Source organism: Pygocentrus nattereri, chromosome 1 (genome assembly GCF_015220715.1).
Source record: "Pygocentrus nattereri isolate fPygNat1 chromosome 1, fPygNat1.pri, whole genome shotgun sequence".
NCBI lineage: Eukaryota > Metazoa > Chordata > Actinopteri > Characiformes > Serrasalmidae > Pygocentrus > Pygocentrus nattereri.
In genome coordinates this window covers 7,411,430-7,427,742 of record NC_051211.1, presented here as the reverse complement: position 1 = coordinate 7,427,742, position 16,313 = coordinate 7,411,430, and the positions used below count along the sequence as shown (strand labels likewise).

Genomic DNA, 16,313 nt, shown 5'->3' with positions numbered 1-16,313 from the left:
TGCTCTCATCTACACTACATCCAAACTGACCTACTGTTTTCTCTCAGACTGCTAGTTTAAACACACAAAGTCATACCTTTACACCTCTGACCTTTGAAGTCATAGACCTCTGAAGTTGTATCACAGTTTTGGAGTCAGCATCAAGCCCATATAAGGAATTCTGGCTCTAAGCAGTTCTTCTCGATGGGAAAAATTAATCCATTTTCACTTCTACTGCAAAAAATGTTCCAAAGGCCATATATTTCACCCAGTGTACATTTCTACTTCCAACTATCACCAGATCCTCTCAATTAGGAGTTTGTTAAGGAATCGAAATCTACATAATTCCACCTGGAAGCTAGCATTGCTGTGCATTGAATTATCATCATAAAACTAGAAAACTCACCAAAATACCCCATGCAAGCTTTGCTAAATGCAGTAGTTAAGCTGGTGTTGTTATATAATAATTTTAATAACCTTGCACTCAGGATCCAGTGACAATTGAAATGTACAAAGGACAAAAAAATGTATCCCGTTTGGAATATTTTTGTGTATCAGCAGGCTCAACAGTGGCAATGTTCAAAAACAGCATTCATTTTTCCCATAGAGGAAAACTGCTCAGACCCAGAGTTCCTAATATGGTCATGATGCTAACTACAGAATGACGCAGGACTTCAGCCCCCGATAACCTTGTTACCCACTCACAAACATACAGCTCTGCCCAGCTTGTCTCTCTCTGAATAAATCAAACTCACCACTGTTGCGGTTCTTGCGGTTGGATTTGCCACCACTCAGCAGCGCCTTCCAGCTGTTCCTGAACATGGCTGCTCTGTCTGCACACTATAGAGAAATCTGAAGGGAGACAGAGAGAGAAACACAAGCATGCTGCATCAGCCATGAGCAAGCAGCACAACAGCAAACTAGCAGTAACCCAACAAAGTGCAAATGAAGTGCTCTATAATGCTTTACAACCTTCCTAGGACAGACAAGGCTGTACTGACAGACTACAATACACTACAGGAAGTACAGGGGGCAATACAGCTTCTGCACTTTTCCTGCAGCCTAAAACAAGAAATTAGGTTGGTTAGTGTAGTGGTTAACACCTTTGCCTTCTACGCTGTAGACTGGGGTTCAATCCCCACCTGGGCAAGCACCCTACACTACACCAATAAGAGTCCTTGGGCAAGACTCCTAACACCACCTTGGCCTTCCTGTGTAAAATGATCAAATTGTAAGTCGCTCTGGATAAGAGCGTCAGCCAAATGCCGTAAATGTAAATGTAAGAAATCACTCGTCACACATACAAAACTTCGATTGATGATGGCAAACAGAGAGGCAGTGAAGAAGGCAGAATTTCAGAGGTGGTCCCGAAGAGACGGTACACATTACTGCTCTATCCATATGTGATTTAGGATTGAGCAAAAATGTGGAGAAAGGTTAATCAACTGGAGAAAAGTGGTAGTGAAAGCCCTAATATGAAAAGGGCATAGGGTAGCATTTCCCTGACCATTAAATAACCCACAAACCGTCCCGTTTGGAAAGGAATTGCCAGTGTAGTGGAGAGAACATGAGTGGTAGGTAAAATCACACACTGGCATAGTTAATGTCCATGTTCTTTCAAATGAATGCTAACATAATATTGAAAAGCAGTACTTCCGTAGTAGTGGCATTTTGATAGACAAAGGCTACAAATACAGGTTTCTAAATGGCATTAATCAGTGCTATACAATGACATGCACAGCTGTCACATGTTTGTACTCATTATTATTGTATGCTACCATATTATTGCAGAAAGATGAGGACTCAGGCCTTCCTGAGGTCAGGTCATGTCCCACCAGTGCATTCACTATAAAATAGAAAACACAGCACTGCTCCTTCATGATGATGATGATGATGATTTAGCCACTGGAAGCCAACAGATGAACAATGGACAACATCTTTTCACCTACCCATTCTGTCTTTAATCCCATCATTCACGACCTTTATTTATTAAGGTAAATTATTGGAGATCCTGCTCACTTTCTTAGCAGACTGCATATAGTTTTTTTAAGATTGCTGCATGGGTAAGTTTATTCTAACCCACTTTCAACCCTAAGAGACCCTCGTACAATAGGCATATTCAGTTAATTCAGGTATAATATACATGTACAAAAGATTTTAAAATCTTGTATAAATAAAATTCAACATTTTTATAGACAATAGTATGTCAGAAACCACACAAGCAAGTCTATTTAAGGTTACCAACACAACACAGTTTGTAGTAAGTGTGTGATGAATTAGGCATGCAGTTTACACAATGGTGAGATCTATACACAGGTCTAACTGATGAACGGCACTCTGAGTTGAACTTCGGGGAAAATGCGGTCACATGCTTTACCTTTTTCTGTAGAACAGTGCAGTAGTGTGCTGTAAGACTACAGTTAGGCCTATGCATCACACACACATCCAATTACGCCTCGCATATAAATGTGTGACTTCAGATTAACCAAAACTAGGCCTATATCTAGTAGGGACATGCATTATAACTAATTTTGGTAGTTGAGTATCCATTCAGTTGAACAGAGACACAGTTGAGAAAAGAAAAACAAAACAATTATCCATCCATCCATCCATTTTCCAAGCCGCTTCTCCGTCAGGGTCGCGGGGGGGAGCTGGAGCCTATCCCAGCAGTCTTCGGGCGGAAGGCAGGATACACCCTGGACAGGTCGCCAGTCCATCGCAGGGCAGACACACAGACAGTCACTCACACTCACACCTAGGGGCAATTTAGCATGTCCAATTGGCCTGACTGCATGTCTTTGGACTGTGGGAGGAAACCGGAGAACCCACACAGACACGGGGAGAACATGCAAACTCCACACAGAGAGGACCCCGGTCACCCGGCCGGGGAATCGAACCCAGGCCCTCCTCACTGTGAGGCGACAGCGCTACCCACCACGCCACCGTGCCGCCCACAAAAACAATTACATTACCCAAAATAAATAAGACTGTGGGTTTATTTTATAGATGACTTCACTGGTGTTAGAGGACTAAAAAAAAGATCTAAATTTTCAGAGAATGCAGAAAATATATTTTATGAGTCAGAAACTGTCATGAGAGATCAGTAGGCTTTCACATCAGATGAGTAACGGAGGCTAATGATAGATACGCTAATGATTTGTACACCAGTGCAAATTGGTGCAACGTTGGACGATGAAGAGGGAGCATCAAATGAGGAATTTTCAGTTCATCAATTATTACATTAACATGCCAACATGTTAATCAGAGAAATACATTTTCACTTTTTTCTGGGCTTAGCTAACATCAGCTAGAGAGGTTAGCCTAGTTAGCCGCAAAAAAAAAGCCACAGCAGGCTTCACTACGGTGTCTGCCTGGTGACAAAGTCACGTCTTTAACGATGCGTCCTCGTCAACGTGCGGAAGTGTAACGCAATATACAAGCTCACTTGTAAATACAAGCAAACCTATCACATTTAACCCCTTAAAACATCAGGCTTATTACATACTAAGGCTTACTATTCAGTAACTACAGGGACTTCAATGCAAACTGACTGAGCTATTTGTAGTGTAATAAACTTTTGGGCCCCGGCCATTTAAGAGGTTAACAGTTTGGTTAAAATATAAAACTGGCATTTCTTTGAACTGTTAACTTGTATATTCTTCCATCTTTCTTCTGTAGAACCATAACAAATAGCCGAATAGTGATTTCAGTCTTCGAATGCTCGCACCTTGGACAGTTAACCAACTGCTCCAGGAGCCATTCACATTCCTAATGCCAGGCATAATAGATGCCTGCTAATTCTGAGAAAAAAAATGAGCTAGAATGTAGGCTTACCATTATGTATATACATAAAATGGGCGATTTCATCCATTATTTCTAATGCATCCGCTTTGATTAATGCTCCTAATGTAGGTAACAAATCATTAGCTACGTTAGCTTCCATTCCTCTGCTGCTAAAAAGACCTCAGGGTGCACACTGTGCTTGTACAAACACACATACAAGTCTAACATGAAGTGTTTGAAAGTGCAGGCGCTTATTCCACATGTTTCAGTCTTCGAGCGCCTGTTACAATCTCTGTTGCCTGTCTTTGGGCTTGATAACAAGCTTTATCCCCTCCATTATTTCAGGATCTTTCAGCACCTACGCCAGGGAGGCCTCACGCTCTGAACATGCTAATTACTGTTTCACATGTGTGTGTGTGTGTGGGTGTGTGTGTGTGCAAGTCTTTGTTCTGCAGCTGCTGAATGCCACATGGGTGGGTCACGGTTTTATGTATACGCCTCTGTGTGTGTGTGTGTGTGTGTGTGTGTACAAGCTGGGGTTCAGTTGTCTTTGAATAAAAACACGTTCAGATTAATGAAGCCGAGTGTGTGAATGCAGTTCTGATCAAGTCACTGACGTTCCCAGCATGGCTTACTGTATTTACTGTTCCTTGGTCTATTTGTAGCTCTTCTGATCTAGTATAGTGATGCAAATGGCCTATGTTGGAAAATCAGGTTAACTAAATAGAACACAGTTCTCTCGTTACATTACTGTTCTATACTGCAATAATATACAATTAGGCTGCAGTCAAGACCCCCTTTGTCATGTCCAAAGCAAGTATAAGACCATGTTTACTTAAAATACAGTCAAAATTGAATCTAAAGGGGCTGAGATCAAGTCAAGTCCAGCTGAGAGTTAGACTGAGACTGAAAAAAATCAAGTCCTTTACAAGCCCAACTGCCTCCAATTGGGACGAATTACGACGAATTAATACATATAATTCTACAAGTATAACTTTCAGTCTGCTACACTGTAAAGCATTACATTCGCTTTCCATTTACATTCTGTACTGACAAGATTAGATTTTTCTATTTGTTGTCTATATCAGAAATGGACACAAACATGGCAACATTTTGGTAAAAATCAGCTGTACATACAAGAATAACTTAAAAAACATACAACACTATTACAGGGAACAGAAACGGCTCTTAATCACTCAGAAAACCAGGAAGACTAAAATACTATGATAGAGAACAGGAATGGCCCCTAATCACTATTAACTACACTGGAAAATCAGCGCTATCTAGAAATCATCTAGAAAATCTAGATATACAGCTAGAAAATATATATTCTGCCTGTTTTAAAACTGCCACCGCAATAGCCATAGGTACCAGACCCCCTTTAAATGTCTGAGCCCCCCTGTAAAAACTCTCTCACCCATCAGGGCTGGCGGCAGAGAGAATGGAAGGGCTGGCGGCAGAGAGAATGGAAGGTCTGGCTTTTCTCTAAACAAATAAAACACTCTGCAGTAGCGTTATATCTGTTAGTGTCTGTTGATCCTCAGCTACAGGCCAGTCGCCGCTGTTTGCGGAGGTCTAAAGGGGCTTTACGGAGAGATCCAGGCAGTTAGTGTCTCCGACACTGACATCTCTGAACAAAGAGCTGGACGTATGAAAGGCAACATCTCAGTGTTAGAGACTGTTATTAACTCCATCACTACTATTACTTCTATTCAGTGTGTTCAGCTAGAAACAGTTCAGCTTTACTCTACTCTGACAACACTGTCCTCAAGAGAGGGAGAAAAGGCAGACAGACAGGGAGAGGAGAAAAGAGAGAGAGCGAGAGAGAAATAGAGAGAGGGGGATGGAGTGAGAGAAATAAAGAGGGAGCACAAGGTAAGAAAGAGAGAGGGAGGGAGAGAGAGAGAGAGAGAGAGAAAAGATGAGAGAATTAGAGAGAGAGAGGCAAGAGAGAAAGAGACAGAAAAGAGAGAGCAGGAGAAGAGTGATGCAGAGAGAGAGAGATAGAGGGAGACAGAGAGAGGGGGTAGAGGGAAGAGGAAGAGTGAGAGTGAGAGGGGAGGTAGGGGGGAAACAACCAGAAGGAGGAAGTGAGAGAAATACAGAGAAAGAAGAAAGTGAAAGAGAGGAGGAAAGAAAAAGGTGAGGGAGCTAGTGAAAGAAATTGGAGAGAAACAGAAAGGAGAGAGGGAGTGAGAAAGAGACAAAAGAGAGGACACGAAGAGAGAGACAGAGAGAGAGAAGAGGAAAAAAGAGTGTGAGGTGGGTGAAGACAAAAAAGGGAGTGAGGGAGTGAGAGAATGAAAGAAAAAGAAGAAAGTGAGAGCAAGAAAGAAAAAGTAAGAGAACTAGAGGGAGAAGCAAGAGTTACAGAGAGAGAGAGAGAGATACAGAGAGAGAGAGAGAGAGAGAGAGGGGGAGAGACCGAGAGAGAGAGAGAGAGAGAGGAAGAGAGTCATAGTGTATTTAGGGTTGGTCTGAGCTCCATATGTTGTGCGTTAAGTGAGAGTGACTCAGCCAACCTGCAGCTTCTTCCAAACTACAGCAGCAGCCTGTGGAACACCATCAGCTCCACGCGACCGCCACCTGAGGCCCCCATTCCTCTCTCTCTCTCTCTCTGTCTCTCTCTCTGTCTCTCTCTCTCGCTGCTTCCTCCTCTCTTCCCTGTTCTCTACAAGAGGACGTAAAAGTTCTCAATAGTGAACCACAATTAAGTTTTGTTAGGACAATGGCAGTATGCACATTTTGCCATGTTAGTAAGGCCAATATTGATCTATTCCCCCACTGATTTCAACAGCCTCTACTGTAAATGTATCTTATTTGCCCATTATTACCATTGGTGTCATTAATGTTGACCGCAATATGCAACATGCTTTGGCAACAGTTTACTCCGTATGGTCATGCCAATAAAGCTATCTTGAAATGAAACAGTGGAAGCCCCCGTCTCTCAGTTTTCCTTCATCTTCTGTTTCTTTCTAATTTAAACCAACTGTTGCTCTTCTCACAAGCATTCTCAACCACTGCTTGACTTCTTTCCCTCTATTTGTACATCTCTCTCCCTCTCTCTCTCACACACACACACACACACTGCATGGCCATTGTTTGACCGCCACTGGTCGATTCCAGGAAGCCGCTCCCCTCTCAGCCCCCCGTGGCTGAAGCAGTGTGTGGCAGCAGTCTGAGTGAACAGCTCACAGCCTCATTAACTGCAGCAGCTGCATCACTCGACTTTCATCTACTCTACAGCATATCAGACCAAACTGATCTACTGCCTCTCTTTCACACTGCATGTTTACACACACACACACACACACACACACACACACACACACACACACACACAGCCTGTGCGGGTATAAACACCATAAACCATAACATTGGCCTACAGGCACACGAGGCTCAGACTTTACATGCTGTCCGTTCAACCTTACGGATTATATAAGCCTTATGAACTGTATCTTTAATTAACTTATAATGCAAGAGCCACAGTTCATAACTATAAGCTTTATAGCAGTTACTGAATAATTCATAGTAGTTACTGAACAATTCATTGTAGTTGCTAAATAATAAATAGTTCTTAGCAGGTAATCAATGATTCAAAAATACCTGAATAATTCTATTTATGTATTGAAACTATGAGAGGCAAATCCAGCCAAAAAAGAAAAATTAAAATTAAAACAATAAAATGTAAATGCAAACCTTTTTGCCATTTCTTTTTCCAAACATCTGCCCAAATATCCTGCCAAAATTGGAAATGAAATACCTACATTTGCAATTTCATTTTTGAGTCATTTGTGACAAAAATAGAAATGAATTTTAAACAGCTATTCTTCTTTCATTTTAGTCATTCTGATCTTTCATGGCCAAATCTAAAATGCAAAAGCTAACAGAGAAAAGAAAACACAAGCTTCAGTTTGGCTTTGGCTTTTCTTCATGAAATGCAGACTACGTGTCAAAACTAAAATCAAACTGTGATGTTTACTTTCTTATTTCTTTTTCATAGCTATCGGCTGCATATCTGACAAAATGAAAGCGCAAAATAGATGAATCATCAGCAAAGTGGCAGGTTGTGATTCAATTTTCGGCATGGATGCGTTTTAACTGTCAGAATGAAAAGGCAAACACAAACGAACATCGGCGCCCCCTGCTGGAGATTCACTTTTCATTTGCCACTTTGCGTTTTCGTTTTCAAACTGACCAACATGCAAACATATGCTCATTAGCACTAGGTGGGGCTACGGGGTACATTTTAGGACATCCTCAGCCATCCGCGTCAGAATCTTGCGCAGATGTTTGGAAACAGAAATGGCAAAAAGAGGTTTGCATTTACATTTTATTTTTTAATTTTAATTTCGTTTTTTGGCTGGATTTGCCTCCCATACTGAAACTAGCAGTAGTTATGCTAACTGGTGTCTGTTCGTTTGGACACACTGTTAGACATGCTTGGTTTAGTTTCACTGCACCTGTAATGCTTGTTTTATTATATAAGACAAGTCACTACACAACAAACCTTAGACACAGACACCTAAATCTGCAGTGAGTCCAGGTAACAGCTGTGTGTGAGTCACTGACCCTCAACACGCTTAAAACACTGAGCTTTGGTGAAGGCCATAGAAATGAGAAACATGTGGGGGGAGAAGAGGTACATCCATGTCCACATGGAAGGCTATTGCTCTTCCCAGAGTCATTAATCAAAGACATTTTCCCCATCTGTAATGTGGCCAAGCTTGAGTGCATCAGCACAGGAGGGGAAAGGAGGACACAACCAGGACAGCTTGTGGGAAACATATGAATCTGTTGTTTATGTCAGGGTGTTTGTGAAGTCAGGCGACTACACGGTTTCTGTCTTCAAGGTTCTGACCGCTCAGTTTCCTGCTATTGTGTCTGTGTTAGTCATGGACTGAGAGGAGAGGAGAGGAGAGGAGAGGTGCAGTAGGGAGCAGAAAAGAGAAGATAATAGAAGAGAAGAGAAATGGAGCACAAGAGAGTATAATAGAGAAGAGAAGAGACAGAGACAGAGAGAGAGGAGAGAACTAGTCACACAGAGTGAGCCCAAGATTGAAAGGGTAAGTACGGGATCAAGGTGAAGAAACTGAGCAAAAAAAGCAAGAAAAGGAATGAAGCAGCCTGTGGATGGGGAAGTGAAGACAGATGGAGTGGTAACTTGTCTTCAGACTGTGCCTAGCCATTGAACAAAGATGTCTGTCTTAGCCTTGCACAGCAAGATTTTCAGCCATTTGGTTAGCCAACTGCAGCAGTGATGAATGCAGGAATGTTAATGCCAGCCTCTACAGCAGCCTCACGCCTGAACTCTGAAAAGATGAGAGCAGTTTCTCTGAGAAACGGACCAAGCAAGCCCAACACAAGTACACTGCATAGCTGAAACGCTAGTAGCAGGAGCCACATAATAAAGTCTACTTTGGATTATTTAAACGCTTTAGCACTCTTAAGAACTGTTTGGGGCAAGTGTGATGATTTAGGTATGCATTTGGCACAGTGCTAATCGGTGTCCATGGACAACTGTTGAGGGGCTGTCATTAGAGACGGTCATAAAACAGGTTCAATATGTTCACTGCTCACATGTCTGTGGGTAATGCTACCGTTCTTTTGTGTAAAAGCCAGTCTGCAAAAGCTCATACTGGAAGCATCCGCAGACAAAATCTTTTGAAGCACTCGTACTTGGAGAAGAAAGAAAACATGTAATCCTCTTTTTATTTCTCACAGCTGTAAGTCAACATGTTGTTAAGCAGCTTTTTGTTTCGGATATGAGAGCTCTAGCCAGGCAGCGCCGGGTTGTGTGTGGCTGTACCAATTCAAAAAGCCACTGAGCAATAAGCCACTCTGAAAGACGCCTCTGTTCGTCTCTCTGTCCATCTGTCTGTCGGTCACCTTTGGTGGTCTACGCCCGTTTGAATTTACTGCAGCCATGGGGGCTGAGGAAGAGGAGCAAGGTTATGTTGGCCAGACACAAAACGAGTCACACGACATTAACAATTCCTTTTATTTCAGGACTAGACTTAATCTGGGACACCTAGCCACTTTTAGGTCTTGGGTCTTTTGAAGTGCCTATATTATGGTACTTCATATTTTCACTGCTTGTCTTGAAGTGAAAATATATATAAGTGTGATGTACTTTTGTTCCACTCATTCTTGAGTTCATACAGTCCACATTACGGAAAAAAAAGTATAAAATATAGGTTTCACTTCTGAAATCTGGATGTAGGAAGAACAAAGGTTGGGTGATAGTCCCAGTAGCTTTGGTCTCCCCATGTGCTGCAGTCCCAGAGTCATGCAACTAAGCTCCACCGGCTGTGCTTTGACTGCAAATCCATCCAGGCTAGGCGAGATAAGGGCTGTGTTATTCTTCAAGATCGGCGGCAGAGCCAATGGAAGCAGAGCGAAGAACGAAGAAAAGCGGCGTGGGCAGGAAAACAAGATGAGGGAGGGTTTAAACAATTTGGCAGAAGCCTGAAGGGATGGGGTTCATGCACGGGTCACCCCTTTTTTGTGCTTGGCATGCGCAATCACAAACACAAACTCTTCAAAGTAAACAACGCATTCTTCTGCTCTTCAGGTAGACAGAACATGGCATCTGAAGTAATTCCGCCAAGGACACGCTAATGCCATCAGATAACCCAGCCATGACTGTTAGAAAGAGAATGCGCACCTGTAGATAGGCCTGGGCGATAAAATTAAGCATTGTTTCAATATTGATGACAAGCATTTGTGGTATTTTTGATAAAAATTATTCTACATTGTATTAGTAGCAAAGGCTTGAACTTTTACTACTTTGCCACACCAGGTATCATAGACGAAGAAGTAATCTTATCATTCACTCACAACAGAACAAACCACTGGGACAGTCAATGGAATTAGCCATTCTGCTGAGAGATAGATATAATTGGTTTCTTAGACCACATAAAGCACATTAGCAAAGTTTGCCTAGAGCGTGTGGCTATCAAATTCTGGAAAAACCATCAATATGTTCTATCAAAATAGGTCTTGGGGGTCTCTGGAGTGGCGCAACCATCTATGCATGGGCCCCATCTTCAGGAGATTGTGAATTCAATCCGTGCTACAACCATCCATGGCCTGGATCTATCTGGGTGGGTAGGATGCCCTCATCTCGCTTGCTCACTCACCCAAGCCCACCCCCCCCATTAGTTTGCCTGTGCTGAAATAAAGCCCATCTCCCTCCACTAGTGTCCCACCACCAGCCATCTGCTTCAACAACAGTGACGGAATCTTCCGGGTTCCCTGCGGCGGGAAGGGTTATCACCATGGCGGGAAACTGCTGCTTTGCACACAAGCGATAAGTGCTGTTTTCCCTCCATCTCTGGGGACTCTTTGAAAGACTCCACAAAAGGAGCTTTGGGGGTTTGGTGGGGTGGGGGGGGCGGGGTCACTGCATCTCCCTATGAGGAACCAAGGTCAAGTCTAATTCGTTCCACATCTTATTCGCAGCTTGATTAGCTTGCGCTCTCTTGCTGGAGGCTACGCAGTTGTGTGATTAGGGGAAATGCTCATTAAAATTGCAACAGCACATCCTCTTTCTTTTTACAACCAATCTGCTCGGGTCGCAACACACTTTTAAAGCACTCCCCCCTCTCCCTCCAACGTTATCTACCTCAGCAGAAGATAATGTTGTGATCTCAGTGGATTATCTGATTCCTGACTTTGTCGGCACAGTTCTGTCATCTTCATTATCTCCGGATGCGCACTTGATAATAAAAAAACAATAACAAGGCTGATTTGTATTGTGTAAGAGGCATTTAGCTACAGTTCAACTCAGCTGTTAACTTAAAGGCTCACTGAGTTTCTGTTACTAACAGCAAAACAATGCGTTTTATACAAACAGCTCCTTCAAAGTGAGTACAATAAGAACTAATTAGGGAGAAACTACAGTAAGGGAACAATAGCCACTGGTACAAAAAGACAGCAATTCCCCAAGTCCAATAACTTGCATGTAATCTGCCTTTGAACCACTGCTTTGTTCCCCTTGGGAACATCCATCTAACCCCAGGTTTTCCAGCCCTATTACACAATGGAACATGTGGACAGAACAATCTTGGACCCTGGCTTAGAGCTAAAAGCTGCTATTTCAGGGCTGATAGTTTCTACAGGAGTTCAGTGGAAGCTGTCAGACAACAACATGGTAATTGAGTCTCAAACTGCTACCTGCTTATCTTGGCGTAGAGTTACTACAACCATGTATGTGTGCTGCCACTGTAAAAAGCTAGTCATACTACTTTAGAGGGGAAAAGTGGAGCGGGTGGGGTTTCTCACATGAGGTAGTAACTTGTGTTCATTATAAAGCATAGCGTCACCTTCCAACTCCAAAATGGTAAATATACAAAAGAAGGAAAAAAACAAACACTCAATGCTGAATGGAAGTGACAGGAAGGAGAATGAATTCTTAAGTACTTTTGGATCATTTGTATTGGTTCAATAAAACATTTTCAAAAACAGAACAAAATTATTTAAAAATAACAATAGAGTGAAGACATGCTAAATGCGCTGCTTTAATTTGTTTTTTTTTATTTAATTTGTGATACTTTTTTGATCCCACAACCGGGGAAATTCCACCTCCGCATTTAACCCATCCGTGAACTGAAACACCACATACACACTAGTGAACACACACACTAGGGGGCAGTGAGCACACTTGCCCGGAGCGGTGGGCAGCCCTATCCACAGCGCACGGGGAGCAGTTGGGGGTTAGGTGTCTTGCTCAAGGACACCTCAGTCATGGACTGTCAGCCCTGGGGATCGAACCGGCAACCTTCCGGTCACAGGGCCAGCTCCCTAACCTCCAGCCCACGACTGCCCCCATATAACTGCTATTTGTCGTTTAACATGTTGAATAAAATTATATTTCCATTATTTTTTTTTGTGTGTTACAACATGATATTCTCAGGCTGATGGTTAGATATGACACATATTTTACCTACACTCGAACCGTAGAACCTAGTTACAAATTGCAACCATTTTGACTTTTTTTTTTTTTAGCAATTAAAAAAAAAAAATTAACTGTTTTTTGTTTTGTTTCAATTTTTGCTGTTTAAAGCTACACAATATAAGATTTTGGGATTTGGAGACCTCTCTCGTGGGAATGTGAAATTGCAAACAAAAGATTCTCAAAATCTTGCAGAAGAAGATTTAGGCCCAATCCCATTTCACCTGTTGCGCTTATTGCTTCATCATCAAACACGGTGTTACTGGGTACTACTAGTCTTAAGATGATTGAAAACCTTGTACTTTAAGGGGTTAAGTGACCAATTGAAACATCCTGCGGTTTTCTCGCTTTTTACACTGTCATAGAACCACCATCATCCTCAAACACTGTGTCTGGAAAAGTTCCCTTGTTAACCCATTCACTATTCACCTCATACCATGTGCTGTACAGCAGACTGGCTGAAGAACGACCATGAAATGACCAAAAGATTGAGGCAGCAGTCCCATTTCACCCCTCGCCACTACCACTTAGCCCTTACCCCTCTACTTTCACGTCTAGGGGTAGGGTGTTCCGATTTTTGTTGAGACAGAGGGGTAGGGCGAAGTCTTAGAGCTATATGGCCCTCCAAACTGAGGTTTTTCAGAGACTCACCTCAAACAGAGTGCTATGAGAAAAAAAGGAAAACGTGGCTGCACAAGCTAAACCTCCCCTTCCACCTTAAATGGTACAGCAGTTACATTCTGGCTCTTCAGGCATCAAAACTGAACCAGTTGGTGGAAGGTGGAACAGGACAATTCAAACAAGAGGCTAGCGCATAGTTGACTTCAGCTTCATAACACAGAAGAATTAGGGGTTGGCAAGAACAAATACCTGTCTCAACCACCCCTTGAATGCATACGATTCCCTAAATTTAACTTCACGTCCAACAGCAAGCTTAGGACTCTATACTTGTGTGACTGAAATATGTAGGTAGCATCTACAAGCTTGGCAGTCTAACAATCCTGGCACAACTCGATATCAACCAGTTGGGCCCTAAAACTCAGCGCACATGCTCAGGGCATGATTAACACAGTCTCAGGATGTGAGTGAGTGTGATTAACAGCAGTGGCACAAATAACAAGGAAGGTATTCCAGTAACAAGTAACTCACATTTACACACACATGATCTGAACTTGCTTCCACTCTCTCTAAAGCAACTCAGCAGATCCACCTCAAAACTAGGCCTGCAGAACCGCAAAGCACAAAGCTCTACCATTCTTTCCTTACTGTGCCATTTTAATACATGCACACAATTTCTACTGTCTACTGGCTGATGAGTCAGATATCTGCCATCTGATACTTTTACAGGCATTCCAGCCAAAATGAAAAATGGAGCCATCACTAGTTCTGTTGTAAACCTGCTTACCCGCATCCTGCTGCAGCAGTCGCTACAGTGAGATTTCCTGGATTAAAGGATACCCCCTTATTATAATCCATCTTAAATGTGAGAGGAACTTTTTGAAAAAAATTCAAACTGCTTTGGGGAGGCTTTCTTTTGGATTTCTTTATTTTTTCTGTTAGCTGGTGAGTGCAGAAAGAAGGAAGATAGCTAACCAGATAGGACACCAAACATCTTATTGTAGCCATATAACTAAAAATACTTCACCCCAAAAATATTGACACAAATAATATAAAAGTTGGACTAGACCATTTAGCATTACACTAAATGGCTTATACTAAGTGGTTCCAGCTTATGCATTTATAGCTATATTATCATGTGTTGCCGAGGTACTGCTTTATTCTCCTCCCACCTAAAGGCAGTACGTGCCCTAAGGGCCTGCCCTAAGCAGGTGGGACATGTTCTACCGATTAAAGCCGAAGGCCCCCAAACAAGGTTATTATGATTTTCCCAGGCAGCTTTCTTCTGAGTAAAAACCACAGTTTACTCAGAGATCGTGCAGGGATAAGTAAACAGCCCAGAGTGAGCCGGTTCCTGAAAGTCCTCAGCGAGATAAACAGTAAAGGAGGGAAATAAAGCACAAAAGAAGCCACAGCAGTGCTAAAGAAATTCGCTTTCCAGTGGCTCACAAACAGCACAAGCTATATGTTTATCAGCCTCAATTACAGCCTTACAATGAGCTTATGTAACTGAAAAATCTTCAGACACTGTACATGTTAAATATACTCTTTGTTATGTAAAGGGGGGGGGGGGGGGGTTGATCATTTATTCTTCATAGAAGACTATATTTTTTCCAGAGAATGATAGAACAATTGAGCACTAATGAGAACTATACGCTCTGGAGTGCTGCGCTTAAAGTAATTTAAGAAGATGAACAAGCTGGAGAAATACTTTACTTTTTACACGATGTCTAAAAAAACACCAATAAAAAAGACTAGAAAAGAAATCGCAGAATGGCATTCTCCTCCCAACTATTGTTTTTATTAGTACGTCATTTATTATTTATTCTTTAAACTCTCATTACTACATAAATTATATATTAGCCTATAAGAAGAGACTTTATCCAAGGACAACAATAATAAAGCCACATGACAAACTACTTCTTCATGACAACTGATGCCAAGTGTCCGTTTCACAAAAACGCTGCTTTTGTCAGCAGCTTTGTGCACGGACTACCTATGTTAGAAATTTTGGCAAGATTTTGTCTGGCAACCCTAGAATAGGATGCAACAGCTTACATTAAAAAGTCAAGCAAAATTGGTATGAGTATTTTGAAAATCGCATGTTAGATGGGCAACAATGGGAAAAGAGGAACTAAAATGGTTACAACAGTAGTACAATGTCAGCTGTCATAATGTTCTATGTCATTTCAGCCAATAAACTGTTATGACATCACCTAAATCAAACAAAAATTAATATCGCTTGAAATATGTTGACGTTATGTCAACTTGACATCTAAGTTGACAAAACCAGCCTTTATGACAACGGACGTTTGTTGTGCTGGTTTGTCAGTTGTCATGTAAGTATATGTATGCTGCCATTAAGTTACCACTTATTAGATATCACCAAGTAATTCATAGGTGTTACTGGGTACTACTAGTCTTAAGATGATTCAAAACCTTGCAATTTAAGGGGTTAAGTCACCAATTGAAGCATCCTGTGGTGTTCTCGCTTTTTACACTGTCATAAAACCAATTCAAACACCACAAAACGGCTCACCCACTATACTAGTGATACTTTTTTGATCCCACAACCGGGGAAATTCCACCTCCGCATTTAACCCATCCGTGAAGTGAAACACCACATACACACTAGTGAACACACACACTAGGGGGCAGTGAGGAGTGAGCACGCCCGGAGCAGTGGGCAGCCCTATCCACGGCGCCCGGGGAGCAGTTGGGGGTTAGGTGTCTTGCTCAAGGACACCTCAGTGATGGACTGTCGGCCCTGGGGATCGAACCGGCAACCTTCCCGTCACAGGGCCAGCTCCCTAACCTCCAGCCCACGACTGCCACTATAGTCCACTGTTCCTGCACTAGAGAGATTCCAAACACAGTTTCCATTAGAGTGGAAGCACAGGAATATGTCATATTTCCATGATTTCAGGGAGGATTCATTCTCCTTTTATGCAGTCCTATTCACACCAGCAGGAAATTT

At 42.2% G+C, this 16,313-nt stretch overlaps 1 protein-coding gene across 4 annotated transcripts in view; it reads right to left on the bottom strand.

The window, feature by feature from the left end:
• Window positions 1-16,313, bottom strand: part of tanc2a (tetratricopeptide repeat, ankyrin repeat and coiled-coil containing 2a) — a 228,699-nt gene that overhangs the window by 125,384 nt on the left and 87,002 nt on the right. For 3 of the 4 annotated variants that reach the window (XM_037533696.1, XM_017700561.2, XM_037533674.1), the window contains exon 3: window positions 735-831. The exons of the other annotated variant lie outside the window; for it this stretch is intronic. In XM_037533696.1, coding sequence (XP_037389593.1) covers window positions 735-801 — 67 coding nt within the window. In that variant the 5' untranslated portion in view covers window positions 802-831. The remainder of the gene's footprint in view (window positions 1-734; window positions 832-16,313) is intronic. 4 annotated transcript variants of the gene reach the window in all.